Source organism: Cyprinodon variegatus, unplaced genomic scaffold (assembly GCF_000732505.1).
Source record: "Cyprinodon variegatus isolate N-32 unplaced genomic scaffold, C_variegatus-1.0 Scaffold1156, whole genome shotgun sequence".
Taxonomy (NCBI): Eukaryota; Metazoa; Chordata; class Actinopteri; order Cyprinodontiformes; family Cyprinodontidae; genus Cyprinodon; species Cyprinodon variegatus.
The window spans coordinates 31,398-48,125 of record NW_015151609.1 but is presented as its reverse complement, the minus strand read 5'-3'; the positions used below and the strand labels follow the sequence as shown (position 1 = coordinate 48,125).

The 16,728-nt window shown below is 38.0% G+C and overlaps 1 protein-coding gene across 2 annotated transcripts in view; it reads left to right on the top strand.

Moving 5' to 3' along the window:
- arl15 (ADP ribosylation factor like GTPase 15) overlaps positions 1 to 16,721 on the top strand; it is a 123,653-nt gene extending 106,932 nt beyond the window's left edge. For both annotated transcript variants that reach the window (XM_015400868.1, XM_015400867.1), the window contains exon 5: positions 15,531 to 16,721. In XM_015400868.1, the coding sequence (XP_015256354.1) occupies positions 15,531 to 15,683 (153 nt within the window). In that variant the 3' untranslated portion in view covers positions 15,684 to 16,721. The remainder of the gene's footprint in view (positions 1 to 15,530) is intronic.
- The last annotated feature ends 7 nt before the right edge of the window (positions 16,722 to 16,728 follow it).

Sequence of the window (16,728 nt, the reverse complement as noted above, 5' to 3'; positions counted from 1 at the left end):
AGGCGCTCCCTCTAAGGAGTGGTACAAGGTTGTGCATGTGCTTTTCAAAAATTTGCAAACATCCTCTACTCTAACTTTAAGAAGGTAAGAGGAACCGAGAAGAGACAAGGTGATTGCCTCACTGATGCAGTAATTTACACAAAGGGAGCTCCCTCTAGGTATTCAGTGTTTTCTGGGACCTAAGTAAGCAAGTCTGTAATCAATGTTTTCAGCTTGGTCTTGTAAACAATCTTTTTATGGCTGAAAAGAAAACAAGTACACCTTACCTCAACAATGGAAGCCTTTAAAACATATTACATGTATATTTAATAAGAAAATATGGAAAGTTGTTGAAAAGTCTTATTTAAGGATTCAGTAAAAAGGTATTTACAAATCAAAATGCTTATATGTTACACCACAATGCTTTAATACACACTGGTTAGCAGTCGTGTCAAGACACTAAATCTGCAAAGTTTTTTTCATCCGGCGAGGGTAGTTAGCTTAATTCTATGGTTAATGTAGTAAAAAACTGCAATGGCTTATGAAATGTGCATCCTTAAATTAACAAATATAAATCTTTGTCTGTAATGGATGAATTTCGTGGGGGTGAAAATATGTGCAGTTTTAGGGCTCATTGCAAACTAACTATGAATCCTGGACATGCAGAAAAAATGCATCACATTTGAGTATAATGGACTTAGATTAACTGAGATATTTAAAAACATTCTGGAAATTTGTTAATATTAAATTGATAAGTTTGATGAACCTCAATTCCAATTTACTTCTTGAAACAAATGGATGAATAAATTTGGGTTCATTTACAGGGTATTTGTCAAATGTCTACAGCCTGCAAGCCTAAACAAAATCACCCAGGGAGTTTTTCTCTCTTTATGAGGTGTTGGCTTCTTAAGTAAGGGCATTCCTTCCTCTAGATATGTAAAATAGCTCTTCACTGTTCTTGTTTTCCTTTGATCTTCGGTTTTATGAGTAATTTTTAACATCCTGTTTGCACTTTGGTAGCAGCACACCGATTCACTTTATGCAAGTTGCAATAAACGTGATGTCATATTTTTCAGGAAAATAGGTAATCAGGTTGGAGAATTTGCTGTAGAAATTGGAAAAGATAGAAGAAAGCTTCTAGTCTCCCACTTTCATGTTTCAGAAACTCCAGAACATCCTCTAAATGAAGCACCTTATCAGACGCAGACATGTTTGTATTCATTATGCTCAAGCTGCAGAATATCCGGTGCAGTTTGTGAGTGTGTTTTCTGTGGCCTGCTGTCAGTTGATTAGGTGAACTGTATTGCACCCTGAAGTGTGACATTCCATGTAAAGCAGCGCGTGATAAATTTTAAGAGGTGTCTCCAGCGAGCCTGTGGCCTCACCATATGCAGTTAGATGGCTCCATTCTCCCTGTTAAAGGCAGTGCTGACAGCTTGAATGTCCAAGAGGACACTTTAACAATTAAGCTGTATGGACAATGGACTGCCGTTCATTTTTGAATTGTTACTTCTCTTTGTAAAGTAGAATTATATCATATGGTAGGTTTTGTCTGACCCCGGTCATTTTTTTCCTAGCTCACATGGTGAAGTAAACCGGACAGCAGTTTCTCATTTATACATTTTGCAACAAAGGTCTTAGAAGCTAGCTTATCTAGTCCTTCCATCTCCTAATATGACCTAGACCTGAAATTATATTTAAACCATCCCTAATAAGTATTTTATTTATATGATCTAACCTTGTGTGTTAGTCTGGTGTGTCCTGTGTAGTTGTTTTTCTACCACTATCGAGCCTGGATCACTGTCGGAAAAATAACGAATTGCTACTACTTTCAGACAATTGGAAGTTTTCACATTTCATGACCTCACAATCGAATCCTGCAGCATATTTAACTTGTACTTATTTGATAATCAGAAACATAATAATCCATAATTCCATTGTCTTCGTTATGTAAAAATAACTACGAACATATGAACAAGGTAGGGAGGGAACTAATCAAGGAGTGGCCTGAGGTAACTGTGGTGGAGCTACAGAGGTCCACAGCTTAGGCGGGTGAAGCTGTTCTTCATAACGGTCCAATCAGGTTGGTTCTCACAATAGTCTGTTTCTGAAACACATTTGACAGATTCCTTCATCTGAAAGAAGAACTGAAGCCCATTAACATGAAAAAATAAAAAAAATTCAAATTTATGTAATTTCTTCAACTTGAAGCAGACCAGCAGGAATTATTGCATTTCTGAAGCTCAAACCTTATATATTGATTACTGGGAATTGACTAAGACAAATAGAAGACTTGAGTTGACATACATTCATTATATTTTTTTAGTTATTCATTTTAGCTATTGAAAAAAAAAATCTGCTTTATTGTAAAGTGAGAACATAAATTTCAAGCTGCTGTCAGCTAAAACAGCTAGCGCTAGTTTTGCACAAATGATTTAAGTAAAAGTCTGGATTAAATTGTAGAACTAATGCCTGCTGAATCCAGTAGAGTTTTAAAATAAATGTTGTATTATGCAGAGTACTATCCTGTTTAGAAAGTTCAGCCCTTGGTTTAAACACTACCTGAATGGACTGGCAAACTATAGGCTTTGGTCGCTACTGTAGCTTGCACTCTGCTGCTTTACATACCAGCTGCTCTAGTTTCTTGGCATGACAACTGTACTTATAAGGAAGCCTTCACTAATTAGAATAATAATTGGTGTACCTGTAGTTTCCATTTAAGTGTAGGGTGACAAAACCAGCTCTCATGTAGCTGGAGAGACCTTTGATCGCTGTGAATCTTCTTTAGTATCTGATGAAACAGACTAGGAAGCCATAGGACTGGTATGATGGAAAACTTATTTAAAACCACTGTGTGACAAAAAGTAATGCTGCACACCATACCCATGGAGATCCATGACAAAATGCTCAAATGTTTGAGGGTTTTTCAAGACCATTGCTACTGTAAAAACTACCTGAAGGCACAATATAGATGGTATATTTTTAGGGATTATTTGATGTTTCTAGATAGTCTCCCAAATTCTCCACCCACACACAGCTGAGAAAAAGAACACTGCGTCTTCAGATGTTTCAGCTTGTAAATATAGCCAATAAAAGGTCCTGTAGCATACACTTCCAAAGTGCCTATCAACTTCTGTTTTCATGTGTAGTCTGTGATTGATTACGAAGAAGAACTTCATGCCCTTAGAGTCATAAGAGATCTTACAGACTTGTACCAAGTGTTTGATCCATCCTGGCCGAGGAGGTAAGGTTTGGAAAATCCGTCAAGATGCATAATTACCCTCTTGAGAATGTGTGAGACCTTGGAAGCGCAATATGTTAAGTTACTTAGAAACTTCTGATTTCTTTGAAGGTTTATCTCTCTTACATCTTTGTCTATCCTGCCAGTGCACTCTTCCCGCCCACCTTGATCTGCACTTTTTCTTCTTTTCCCACCCATACAGCCTTTCTCGTCTTGTCATTCCTGGGCTGGTGGTCTGTCCCTGTGGGAGGTTAAGGGGCACTTTGGGTGAGAGGGCATTTGGCAGGTTGTACGGGCACTGTGCACGCCTTTTCCCATAGCCTGCATCAAATGCTGCTGAACCCTGACCCCAGTGGGTCTTCACTCTCAAAATCGATGTGGAACGCAATTCAGCCTGCCAGACCCTATTCAGGACAGGACTTTCCACTGGAGGAGAAAAGAATGCCCCCACCCCAATTGTGGATACTGGCCTTCCCTTTGTCTTCTGGTCAAGCAGGGTCGGACGACCGGCCGCCACTAGCTAGAACAAGACTTCCGAAAAGCCTATTCAGCATGTGATTTGACCCCCAGGATCCAGTGCTGACTCACATGGATCAAACGCTGGGAATCTCCGGGGGGTTCTCTTCCATTGAGGTTTTTCATCTATTGAAATGTACTCTTTTCACAACTCAGAATGACAGTTTTTTCCCTCTAAAGTTTGATGCCACAGAACTGGTTTCTAAATTCAGGAATTCTAGAAGAATTGCATCCATCTCCTGTAGACGTTAGATCTTTTTTTCCACAGTATTTCATTACCAAAGGCTACTTGGTTATGCAAAATTAAGTGAAAGAAAACAATGTCATACCTCTTTTATCTGTCGGAGCTGGGTCAAATGGAGTTAATGTATGGCAGCCTTTGTTAGGGAAAGACCTCTGATGTCTGTGTGAACTTAATGGTGTCAATTAACAGGCAGTAGCAATGCCTTAATGGATCAAATTATTTGTTCAGAAATATTGACATTTTGTATAGAAAAAAAGACATTGAATCTTATAATTCATTCTCAAACCATAAAGAACTACACACATACACAAAGACTGCATCAGTTATTGGACTTTGCTGAAAGTGCTGGAATTTATCATGGGCTGAGGGTTATAAACAAAGGCAATGGTTTCATTATATCGCTCAGATCACCCATTAGAGCTGTCACATTTTATTAGAAGTTCAAACATTTGCTCCAGCATGGGGAAACTTTGAAATTCAATGACCCTTTGCAATTCACTATTTACATTCCAAAAGCTCTGGAGATCCACAGACTCTTTCCCCCCAAAAAACTTCATTAGATTTTTTTTTATCCCCTTTTGTTCTGCTAAATTTGTTAAAATGACTTCTAAACTTTTGTCTTCTTCTAACTGTTATCTTTTTATCTATGTCTGTACATGTCAGCTTTTGACAACTAAATTTTATTTAACCTGGAGCAACAATATGAAATCAAGAACTAGATCAAAGTAGGAAATCATATTTTTTTATTCTTTCAAGAATAAGAGTTTAAAGCTCAAACATAAACAGGGCAAAGCATTGCACCCTTGGTAGGTACCACTCAAGACGATGTAAAGATACAACAAACACAATAATGTTTCTGTAAGTCATTAATTATTTTTCAAGGAGGCCTATTCAAGAAAATATCTTCATCATAGTATCATTGTGCTGTACAAAATGCTAATATCGTAAGGGACCATATGACATGTAATAGTTGGTTATTGGTACATTCCAAGAACAACAAGCTCACTGCATAATAAGATATTTAGCCCCTAATTGGAGTCTCGCTGCTCTACACTTCCAAACCTGACACAAATTGCAGCACTGTGGCGTTTAAAATCACAGCTAAAAATGAAATAAATGAGAAGCGTGGATTTATAGTATTATATAAAATTATAGCAGACAATGTATATCTTTTGAAATTGTCAGATATAGCTCATTTTTATTTATGTTTAATAATATATAAGTAATAAAAAAACACACCTAAAGAAATATCCATAGATATCACATATATTGCAATGTAAAAGCAATTTTTAAGAAATTTAATAATACATTTAAGATAAATCTCAACATTTAAAGAATACTTGATATAAGAAGTTAAAGAAAGTCTATAGAAAATCAAGTATAAAATCACTGAAAAATTGAATTTAAAGTCATGATGCCTTGAGCGTGCTAGCGGATGGTCCTATGTGAGCACTTTTACAGAGTCCAGCTCAATTCATGGCTGAAATCTTCAGCAGACAGGCCAGGCTTTGATTGTAGAGCAGTGTGTTAAAGCAGGAGCCTGCAGAAACTTTCAAGCTGGTTGACTTTAGGACTGGAGCGTAAAAAGGGGGCCTCAGAGTGAGAAGGGTAGATAGCGAGGAGGAGGGGTGACTTGTGACAGACCGCCTGCATTTTGAAGGCCCTCTGTGTGGCCTGCTACAGCACGGCAGGCTTCTTGAGAAGAAGAGGACAGAAAGGCAGGCCTCCAGTGAAGGCGTTGGCACATTGGGCCCTGCAGCAGGGGAGCGCGGGCAGAGTGCCAGCTCACCAGTTTAAGTCCCATAGACCAGATGTTCCTTGTCAGGGAGCTTTCGGCTTTAAATAAATTGAGTTACTTTATCTTTAGTTCAACAGGGCAAAACACGGGCACCCTGTTTCCAACTGTGCACGTTTCTCTCTTAACTCTTTTATTGTAAAAGGTCAAGTTATGCTAAGCAGCCGTGCCAAGACACTTAATCTGCAACATGTTTTTCATTGGTGAGTGGATTCAATTTTTTTCCCTTTCACCCCAACTCTCTGTACCAAAACTCATTTGTGCTTCTAGACAGTAGTTTGCCCAGATTCTTACCAAAATATATTTTGACTTAAATGTTAAGAAGAAATTAATTGTCAGAATAATAATGTGACCAGTTCATTGTTGTTTAATGGGTGATCTTTCCCTAGACAAGATTATGTCAATATCAAATCAAGATGTAACTTCAAAGATACAATTCTTTTCTGTTTCTAACATACTGCTGACTACTTAATGTTTACAAGTGAATCAAAATTGTTGATTTAAAAAACAGAAACATTAAAGGACCTTTATGATTCTGTTGGAATCTGATGAAAGGTGATGGAGAGAAGTTTTGCAAAAGCATTCTACATCTGCTGCTACCTATTTCATTTTAAAGTCATTATTATTAATGGGGGAGGCTGCAGCGATTTTAACCGATTCTTAAATTTGCAGTATAAAAGGAAGGAGCAAAATTCTGGAGCGTATATACAGTAGTATTGTTCCAAAGAGCTCGCTATAGCAATTCGTCTGTGTCCCTTGTGCATCAATGATTTGCAGCACCATGGAGGATGGATCTGATCTGGCAGTAATGAGTTTCCTTTGAAGCAAAGAGTCCTGCAAGTGAATCACTTTGACCTGCACTGAGGTGAGCCCAGGGGAGAATCCTTGGTCTCACCTGTGGGGAACAGAACCGTAAATCTAAAGGCTGCCCAGATATTTTTTACTGTGACACAAGGACTTGGTTTACAAGGCGCCCCCGTCTCTCTTTACCCACTTTCAAAGCCTTTACGATTTCCACAGCAAGTGAAAAATGAAACCTGCTCTTCCTCTTGTCATGCTTCTTCATTTACAAATGTGCAGCATGTTTTATTTAATGCAAAAAACCTTAAATTTAAGATTTTGGCCTACAAATACTAACTGTTGAGAAGATTATATCTGAGAACTATTATGTCTCCTGCAATTTCTTTTATCAGAACAACTTTCAGAGCGTTTTTTAATCAGCTTAAGGTTTTATATTGATTAAGTTTGTTGATGATAAACTATTAATCCTATATAATTAATCCTATAGGATGACTTTTTTATCTGCATCACTGTGAACAGGACATTTTGATGTTTGTTTAAATAATACAAGCAAATGCAAGTAGCAATAGAAACCTACTCATGCGGCTGAAAAAGAAATATCCTGGTAACTGAGGGCAAATTCATGTAAATCAAATGAATGAGTTTATCAAGCAAATCTCGTTGAGTTCATCTGGGTTAAAGATGGAAACAATGTATTTTTTAAATTTAGAAGCAGAAAATCAAGGCATGCTGGAGTTAACTTTTCTGATTTGTTTGGATATCTGTATAGATATATCTAACCTAAGAAATGTAACATGAGCTCTTATTAATTTTAACAAAAGTAGGTTTTGTTATAAAGGAAAAAAATCAAACAACAATTTAGCCCTGTAGTACCTTCAGTTTGTGAGATTCATCATAAACATCAACAAACTGGAATCTTTATAGTAGATTGTATAAGGCTTGGATATGCCAGCTTTTTTTAAAAATATATATGGTGAATGTTTGACACTAGAAATAACTGAAATATTTGTATGCTTTTCTGAAATTGTCTCATTTGACAGACTGAAGCACCTTAGAAATAAAAAAGGGCATCATCATAGATCCTTCCTTCCAGGAGCTGTTATGCTTTAAAACCATCACTGCTGCAGACAAACCCTAAAGGTTTTTACATCCCTGCTGTTAAAGGAAAATACAAACCAATTCTTTGTAAATCGCTTGTTGTTTTAAATGAGCAAATATACATGTGCATTTTATACTTTTTGTAATTATCTGACTGTCAGTCGTGCACTCTTTAATCAGAGCATATCTTTCTTTTTTTTTTTTTTTTTTTACATAAATGTACATTATAGTGTATAGTACATTGTAATGTTCTCTTACTGTGTAGCCCCCCTAAGTTTTTAGGTATGTGTGTGTAGAGATGTCCCGATCCAGGTTTTTGCACTTCCGATCCGATACCGATACTGGCCGATACCAGCCTATCCGAGTTTAAGTTTAAGTTAAAGTATTTAGCCTTAGTTGTAAGACTCATGTTGAAAAGGGTTTTAGTACTCTTGATAATATCTAGCCAGCTAAATTAGGTGAGATTGAATAAAACACAATGCTTGGTAACAACAAACTTACCTGTTTATTAAGAGATAAACATAAACTGGACAAAATTATGAATAGCAATCTGATATTGCACAGTGAGCAGTAAAACCGTAAACAGTTAAAGGTGCAAGTATTACTGTAAGTTTTAATAAAAATGCAAAACAGGGGAACACTGGCGCAAAATAGTGGAATGGATCGTTTCAATCGGCGAAACTGGAAAATACGGACCAGATTTTTTTTTAAAAACTGGATCGGCAGTCTGGATCGGCATTTTACATGTTTTGCCGATACGCATTTTTTTGCCAATGTCGGCGTCCCGATCCGATACGTGGATCGGATCGGGACAAGCCTATGTGTGTGTCTGCGTATCTCAATTTGCCTTTCACTTTGCTGCTGGTACACCTGTGGAATCAGAAAGAACATGTTTACTCTATTATTGTTGCATAAAGGAGATTCATTCGGCAGTGTCAAATAGCAGAAGTCTTATTGAGCTCCTTACAGTATGATCTATGGAAACTTGTTTTTATGCTGTACTGTAGTTACACACCTTATTAGGGGACGGGGAAATTTAGACTTTGTTTATGATATGATTTTGTTCTGCAAACTAAATATTGGCATAATAGATTTTAATGTATCTCAGGAATACTTTATTCTGGAGGGAAATTAGATCATTTAACTTTGAAAATGTGTGTTTTTCTTCTATTAAGAAAATTATTCAGTGGCCTTAGGACTGAATGGAACAATAACTGTGTATATAGTGGAAGAAAATCTAAAAAAATATATAATATTATTAGGACATATAAGAAGAGAAAAATCAAAACATGTATCATTTTAAAGCAACATTTAAGTTTTTAACTTCACATCTGCACTTCATTTTAATAAAGTTTTTTTTAGCCTTTTTTCCACAAAGTTGATCAACACATTAAAGTAATATTATAACACTTTGAAAGAAGCTGTTCATGCCAAGAGGTAAGTAAACTAGAGAAAGGTAAAAGGAGACTTGTTCAAGAAACAAAAAACAAAAATTGGTCTCCTTCTTTATACATTATATCTCTGCTAAAGCAAACACTTTCACTAAACAGGTGATTGGGCTATTACTGTATCTACAAAGAGTAAGACCCGTGACAGTAATCCCTTAAGAATCACAACCTTTGGTCCATAATTGAAGGTGTTACCCCCATGCTTAAATAGGCTTTAGGTTTTACTTACTGACCAGTGGGCCGTTTCATTTGACACCTCCAGCAGTTTGTGGTGCAGTGTTTGTTTTTTCACGAGCTTCCTAAGTGTTCCTCTCCTGGGGACCTTCAGCCCCTCTCATGTCTTTAAAACTCTTTAGGTTAGCCGGAAAACCAAACAGAAGCATATCTATTATAAGTTAAGAGGATCTCATATTACCCTTCCATTTCAATGCAGTCGCCAGTGTGGAGCACTTTCCAAGTGACTGATATCTTCACAGGGGCCAACATGTCAAGGGATGGTGTAATTGATTGTCTTGGATATTTGAGTATGCCACTTTCCCTTGTGAAGAGACTCTTAATTCTTCCTTCTCCAGTCATAAAGCTTACTTGTACCAAGATGCTTTAACACAACCGTAAAGCTTGGGAAACAAGTGATCTTTGGTCACACCCATGGTAACACCACACATGGACTGTATCTTGGATCTTATAATGACATTTCTTTTATCAAGTAAATCCTGTAGCTTTCTGAACTTCAGCAGCCGTTTGCAGAAATTATTTCCTTGTTTGATGTCTTCTTAGTTTTAACTCAAAATCAAGATTTTGAAATTGCTGTTCCTACAACTGAAAATGTATCACTTAAAAAGTAAGGCATTTTCAGTTTTATGATTCAATTTAGTCCTGGCAGTTATTTAGGCCTTTGGAACCTCATGCATCTAGCAGAGCTCAACTCAGCAAAACAGCCAGTCCCAAATGAGATATTAAAAGCTGACAGTGGACGTCATTGAGGCTCTCTTTCACAATACCTTTCTGCTGCAGAGTTTGTCCAGCAGATATGCATCTGTTCCATCTGGCTTCCCTGTTACCCTCTGCAAGAACTGACTGTAGAGTTCAACTTCTCCAAAAACAATAAACCACAGTAGGAATTTTTGTCCAGCATGATCCTATATGCATTTTATAGCACATATGATTACTACCAAACCTAGACACCTATTTCAAGTATTGATTCCAGAACTAGAGCTGTGGATTCAAACCTGAATTCACTATTTGTGAACCTAAAGCAGCTGATGGCTGTTCAATCCTGAAATAGATTTGTCGTCACCACAGTGTTTACCTTTATGTCATATATTTTCAGGCTCTGGTTTCATATAATAAATCTGAGGTGGCACCAGTGGTTGCCAAGTTTGATTGTCTTTTGTGCATTAGACAGATATTTTATTAGTCAATCCATCTCTTCATTGTTTTCCTCTTATTCATTTTAAAATCATGGAGGTTGAACATTTTTTAGGGAGTAATTAAGACCGCTCTCTTTTTAGTTAAAATCTCTAGCTCATTAATACCAGGCTTTCCCAGACCAAAGGGGTCCCCTCTTAGTGTGAAGTGCCTGGGAAACCTCAGAAGGAAGGTATTGAGGAGGCAAACTGATCAATCTCCTCAAACAACCCATTTTGAAATGAAGCAAGCGGCTGTTTTTATCTCCGAAGCTTAGGCTGGTCACCAGTGGAAGTTTGTTTCAGCCATTTATTAAGTCATGATTGTAGGTGACGGTCAAACCTAAGAAGGACCGGTAAATGTAGAGGTTCACCTTTTGAAGAAGCTCTATTTTACCCCAATAGAGAAAGGTGTAGTATATCTGTTAGTGGAGTCCATTTTGCCTGGTCTATAAATGAGTCTCTTGATTCTTTAGACCTTTTTAAGGCTCCTGTCTCTGGTTAGTTTAGTTGATCAGGAGGCCAGAACAAAGCTCTGTCGAGAGCCATTAAAGCTCTTTTAATTCTGCCACGATATCCTCTTGACTTGGCACGATGCCAACTGTGGCCATTACATGAAGTAATCTGGCATAAGTCATGGAGCTACTGGAAGCACGTGCCATGCATGCCCCATTGCCATCTTAAGTAGCCTGAGGTATTCCTGCCAGAGTTGAAGCTTAAGCTTAGCTGACTAACCATGTTGCTACTGGGTCAAAAATTTTCAAATTAAATGATAAATATCTAATGACATTTTTCACGATACCGCATTCTATCGTGGTCATTTCTGGGTAGGTTATTTTAATCCACTTGTAAAATTTATGATGACAGCTTTAAATGCTTGTAGAGCAAGTTGACAGACTCCTAAGCCAAGTTTATTTCAGTTGCTGTCTTACAGATTCCCTGGAGACAGATTTAGATAACTTGACATACTTTGCAAAGTTGCCTAGCACCTCAACCTCCTCCTTTAAAGTCAGAGTGTGTAGTGAAATTTACTTGAAGTCTCCATCCATACCAGGTGTTAAAGTGTAAATAAACTTTTTTTTTCTTTATTGAAATGCTTAAGTTACTTGATCTTGTGATGTTGAAGAGAAGAAAAAAAACAGAACCACGCCATATCTAATCTCCAAGGTTTGGCAGGTGCAAAACTTTCATCTTGGCTAAAGTTGTTGATCTTGCATTATCTATTATATTTTCTTTGGTCTGATTTCTGTGTTATCAGATACTTTTCTATTCTTATTTATGCATAAGCTTCTTTCCCCTATGTACATTGTGAGGCCCCTGGACTGAATGACCTAGAAGAAGCTAGAGTGGATGACCCAGTGGTCATCCTCACAGCCATCTGGCAACCCACGTCTTGTTTGGCTTACCCATCCCACTGCCTCACGCAATTCCTTAAGCAAGCATAAGTGTGCTTAGGAGGACTTAATCTCAAGGAAACTGGTTTTGGCCACACTTGTTGACTTTCAGAGTGCATACACACAGGCTGTTAGGTCATGGGGTTCCTTAGGCATGTAAAAACTGACACTTGTTTTCAACAGCAGGCCCTCTCCGTCTGTTGTTGGAGTTAAATCTCCAGGTTCTTATTGAAGCTAGCCCTTTTAAAGTCATTGTCAGTTAACATTAACTAAAGTTATTTAAGACAATAATTTCATAAGTTGCATGAATTATGTTTTTTATATGAGGCTGGTAGATGCTTCCTGGTATGTTCAGCTGGCCCATGAGGCCAGTAGGGGAAGTGAGAGAAGCCCAAGCCTGTCTACACTTGCACAGAGGTCACTTTTGGCCTTTTGACTGTCTGCCAGTGCAGGGGCCAGTGTCTTCCAGAAGAGGGCCTTGGCTACAGGCAGGCGAGTCAACCAGCCAGCCAGACAGGCAGCCAGGCACATCGTCTGCAGTCTAGGTCTGGGGCTACAGCCTGGACTAGGGCAGCTCAAGTTACCCAGACAGATTTGTTAACACTGTTTGGGTCCACTCAGCTTTCTAGCCAGGCTTCTGAGCCAAACGCGGCTGAGGTGACTTAATCTGTCATTAAACTCACATTACACCAGAACACAGACTCTGCTCAGGGGGGCAGAGACGGCACTCACTCTCCCACTCGCTGGCACGGCTGGCTGGGTTTAGGCAGACACAAAGAATACATCCCCCTTCCTCCTCCTTCCCATCCTCTTCATGCCACACACCATGGCACAGCTAGACAGCACTGCACAGTCTAGACAAAAGCAATTTCACTTGAAGTTGAAAAGTCATTTGGCTGTGTGATGGGTGTCCATGTGGGTTTCCTGGTCTTTAGTGTATTCTGTTGGAAGTTATACATCTGTTTTTTATGCATCTGCTGTCAAAATGCTTCGTCTTCATTTTAAAATATAATGTAAGACAATATCTAACATTATACAAACGCTAATTTTTTTTTCTATTTAAAAGACAGGATTTAGATTTAGAATACTTTTAAATAACTGAAAATTCTACACAGAGACTAAGTGGAGTCAGATTCATGTCTTGGATGTGTATTAATGTTCATTCAGGGCTTTTTTCCATCAGAACTTTTGAGGAATACACTGATAGGATTTGTTGGTTTCAATATTTTTTGTTTCAGCAAAATAATTCAGTGCTTTTTATGTGATGGAAACACCCACCACCAAGGATCAATAGACCGGTTAAAGTCAGGACACAACCTGCAAGGCTGTGATGTCGGTCTGCATCAGATACTGACCTACTGGCTTAAAATTATTTAGTTCATTAAAATCTTAAGAATGTTTTTTAGAAATATAAAAAATAAATATATTTACTAAATAAATATATTTAGCTTGGATGTAATAGCATTTTAAACAATTTCAGGTTTTTAAGACAAGTTTAATATTAAACAAATACAGCCTTGAGTAAAATAAAAAATAAAAAATCAACAACCTGACGCAATGTGGAATGTAATGTCTCCCTTAATTTTGATTTTGTTGTGCTTAGTAACAATTTTTTTTAAGGTTGAAGTTCAAAGGCTTTGCCACACTTGGCCCCTAATATCATGAGACCTGTACGTAGAAAAACAGCAAACAAAAAAACTGACTGAACTTACCCAGCATTACAAAATTAAGTTGGCCAAAACGTGTTTATAAAAAACAACACACCATGTCCTAAAAACAAAAAGAGCGTAATTAAAAAGAGAAATTTTCTTCAAATGGGGACATCAGGACGCAGTGATGAACCCTCCCAGGACTAGATAACCTACTGTACCATCATTTCTTCAAGAAGGAGCTGAAAACTCATCCAGGCATTAGTTACCCTGAGTCAGGTGAGGTTTTTATTTTAACAATTAAAAAGATCCCTGAAAGAAATCTAAATACTGCTGAATAAAAAGCAAAAAGGTCTATTTTCCTATATCTACCTATATTTACCACAAAAAGCATCTGAATGGGCAATATTACTTTGACTGGTGAGAAAAAGGGTTTGCTTTTACCGATTGCATCTATGGTCATACTAACACAGCATGGCAAACAAACAAACATAGAACAGTGGCAACAACACATCTAATGTGGTCTGATTATTTTTAGGTTGCCATCCCAGCAATGTGCCGCCATTCATGTACTTGTGAATTCTGCTCTCTACCAAAAAATCCTGAAGAATGTGACCTTGTGCTCAAGTGCGCTTGTTGTTATGCAGCCAAACAATGATCCAAACCACACCATCAAGTTCACCTCTGACTGGCTCAGGTCTGTGGTTGCTGTGGAATTACCTGAATCATGCCATCAATAACCCCAGTAACTTCATCCACAGCAATTCTAAAGACTCACGGACCACTGTTGGCACTTATTAAACAGTTTGTGGACAACACTGGGAGTCATTACTTTGTTACACGAGCAGCATTGACAAACCTTTTCAACTCACCGTTGAATGCTGCTTAATTGAATAATCTCTGACTGACATCCTATTACTGGATCTGCTATCTATTAAATCAATTGGAGATTCTTCCTTGCACATTTGTCACCGGTCATCAAGCAAACAGGAGGGGAAAGTTTAAGCAAAACCTTACTTTACACTCAGCTTCAAGTTGTCCAATTTACTAACAACTTACAGGACAATCAGTTGAGATCTGGAAAGCTGTTTCTGCTGCCTGAGATTTGTTTTTACCAAACAGCTGGTTCTGGAGTGCTAGAGCTGCGTAAGCCAGCTGAACCTTATAATCAACAATTGTACAAGGCAGTGCCAAGCCAACACGGCAAATATTTTCCACATGAAGCTGTTGCTTAGTTTCATTTAGTCCTCATCGGTTAAACTGTTTCTTTTTTTTTCTGATGGCTTTTCTGTTGGCTTATGCCATTGTCAAAACAGGGCTGTCAAATTCAAACCGATCTAAATCCACCTTTAAGTCTTATCAAGTCTAAACGTTAATAAAATATGACTGGAATCTTGTATCTTGTGATTTTAACAGGTGAAATATGGAGGAGGAAAATCTAAGCACTAAATTTGGTGCCTTGCAGAGTTCTTAGACAGTCTCGAAATGGAAAATTATTAACCATCATCATCCGGATTCTTTTGTTTCTATCTTTCTTTCTCTTTTTTTTCCTAGCAATTATTTTCCCTTCCTTCCTTCCTTCCTTCCTTCCTTCCTTCCTTCCTTCCTTCCTTCCTTCCTTCCTTCCTTCCTTCCTTCCTTCCTTTTGTTGGTCTCTACAGGTCTCTGCTCTATTTCTACAAGTTAAATTACTGCCCACAATAGAAATGTTGACAATAGATTTAAGGGTGTAATTTAGTTTTTTATATTTTTTAAACAAGTAAAATGTTAATTCTTAAAATTTAAGTCTGTAAAAGTATTAAGGTTTGATGAGAAAGACTTTAAACCACTACACCAAACAGCTTTTTTATAGTTTTCCCTCTGAACACATAAAACATAAACATTATTCTGTCTTTGAAAAGATAATAAAAACATGAGCTATTTATTTATTTTAATGTTTTGTTTTTTTCCCCTCTGCAGATAAAGAAATACTTTGAGCTTGAGCCGCTGGCACGAGGAAAGCGTTGGATCCTGGAGGGCAGCACCACTGACAATATGGAGGCGGTGAAGGGGAGTTTTGGTCAGTTCATCATCCTGTTGGAGGACAAGGAAATAGAGCCTGCAAGGATATGATGCTAACCCACGTTAGCGGTCACTGACCGCCTTTACTGCTGGTGCCCACGTCCACACACCCGAGCAAGCACAGACACAAACACACAGGAAAATGCAACAGATGTTGGCCACTCTTCGTGATGAATATTGTATGTTATCCTCCCTCCACTGCGGTCTCAGCTTTCACATCGGAGGAGCGAGACGGCGCATCGGTGGAGCGCTGCAGACTGACAGAAGAGAGCCACCTTTAAAGCCACCCAGGCTCAGCAAAAGGTGTCTGAAGCCTGCCAGCAATGGAAACCATGTTTACTACTGTTAGTGCCATTGTGATGTAACCTAAGGCGTTTAGGACGATTAGCAATTCTTTAGTCAGCATTAAACACTAACACGCTCTTAAATGCTCACGCAGACATAAAACTGAGAGGATCCAAGAATATTTTTAGCATCTCCACTTATTGCTTTGCAGGATGTTTGAGCGAACACAGCTGATGGGCTTTTCCACTGAGAAGTATTGTACTGCTGTAACCTCTGCTTCTACCTTTGACTCTCTGACAACACATGTTGTTCAGTGACTGGAGTGAATAGTCTTAAGCCCTGTGCTCTGTAAGGTAGTTACCTAATATGAGTAGTATAGGCTGAGTGGAATATTATGTACAAGCAAAGAAGCATTTTCTGTGTAACTAAACAGGAGAGTGACTGAGGGCGTCGCTGGCAGGATGTCTGAATGCTTTTATAAATGTGTGGCTTAGGTTTTATTTTATAGCTAATGTATGTTAACCTCTAAAGCAGCATATTGATTCAGTATGTTTTTTTATGTCTGTCGTGCATATATCACATGATTTGTTTCAAATCAGACCAAATCAAAAAAAAAAAAAAAAAGGAAAAAGGAAAAAGGTGATTGACTGGGATGGATGTAGACACAACACAGAGATGTAATGAATTTAGTGTGCGTCTAGTGTTGATTATTGTTAATTATTTCTACTGTATTTGCTTTTCTATCTGACAAAACCTCTCAACACAGGCTGGTGTCTGCTTTCCCATCAGGCTGGAATACAAACTATCAATC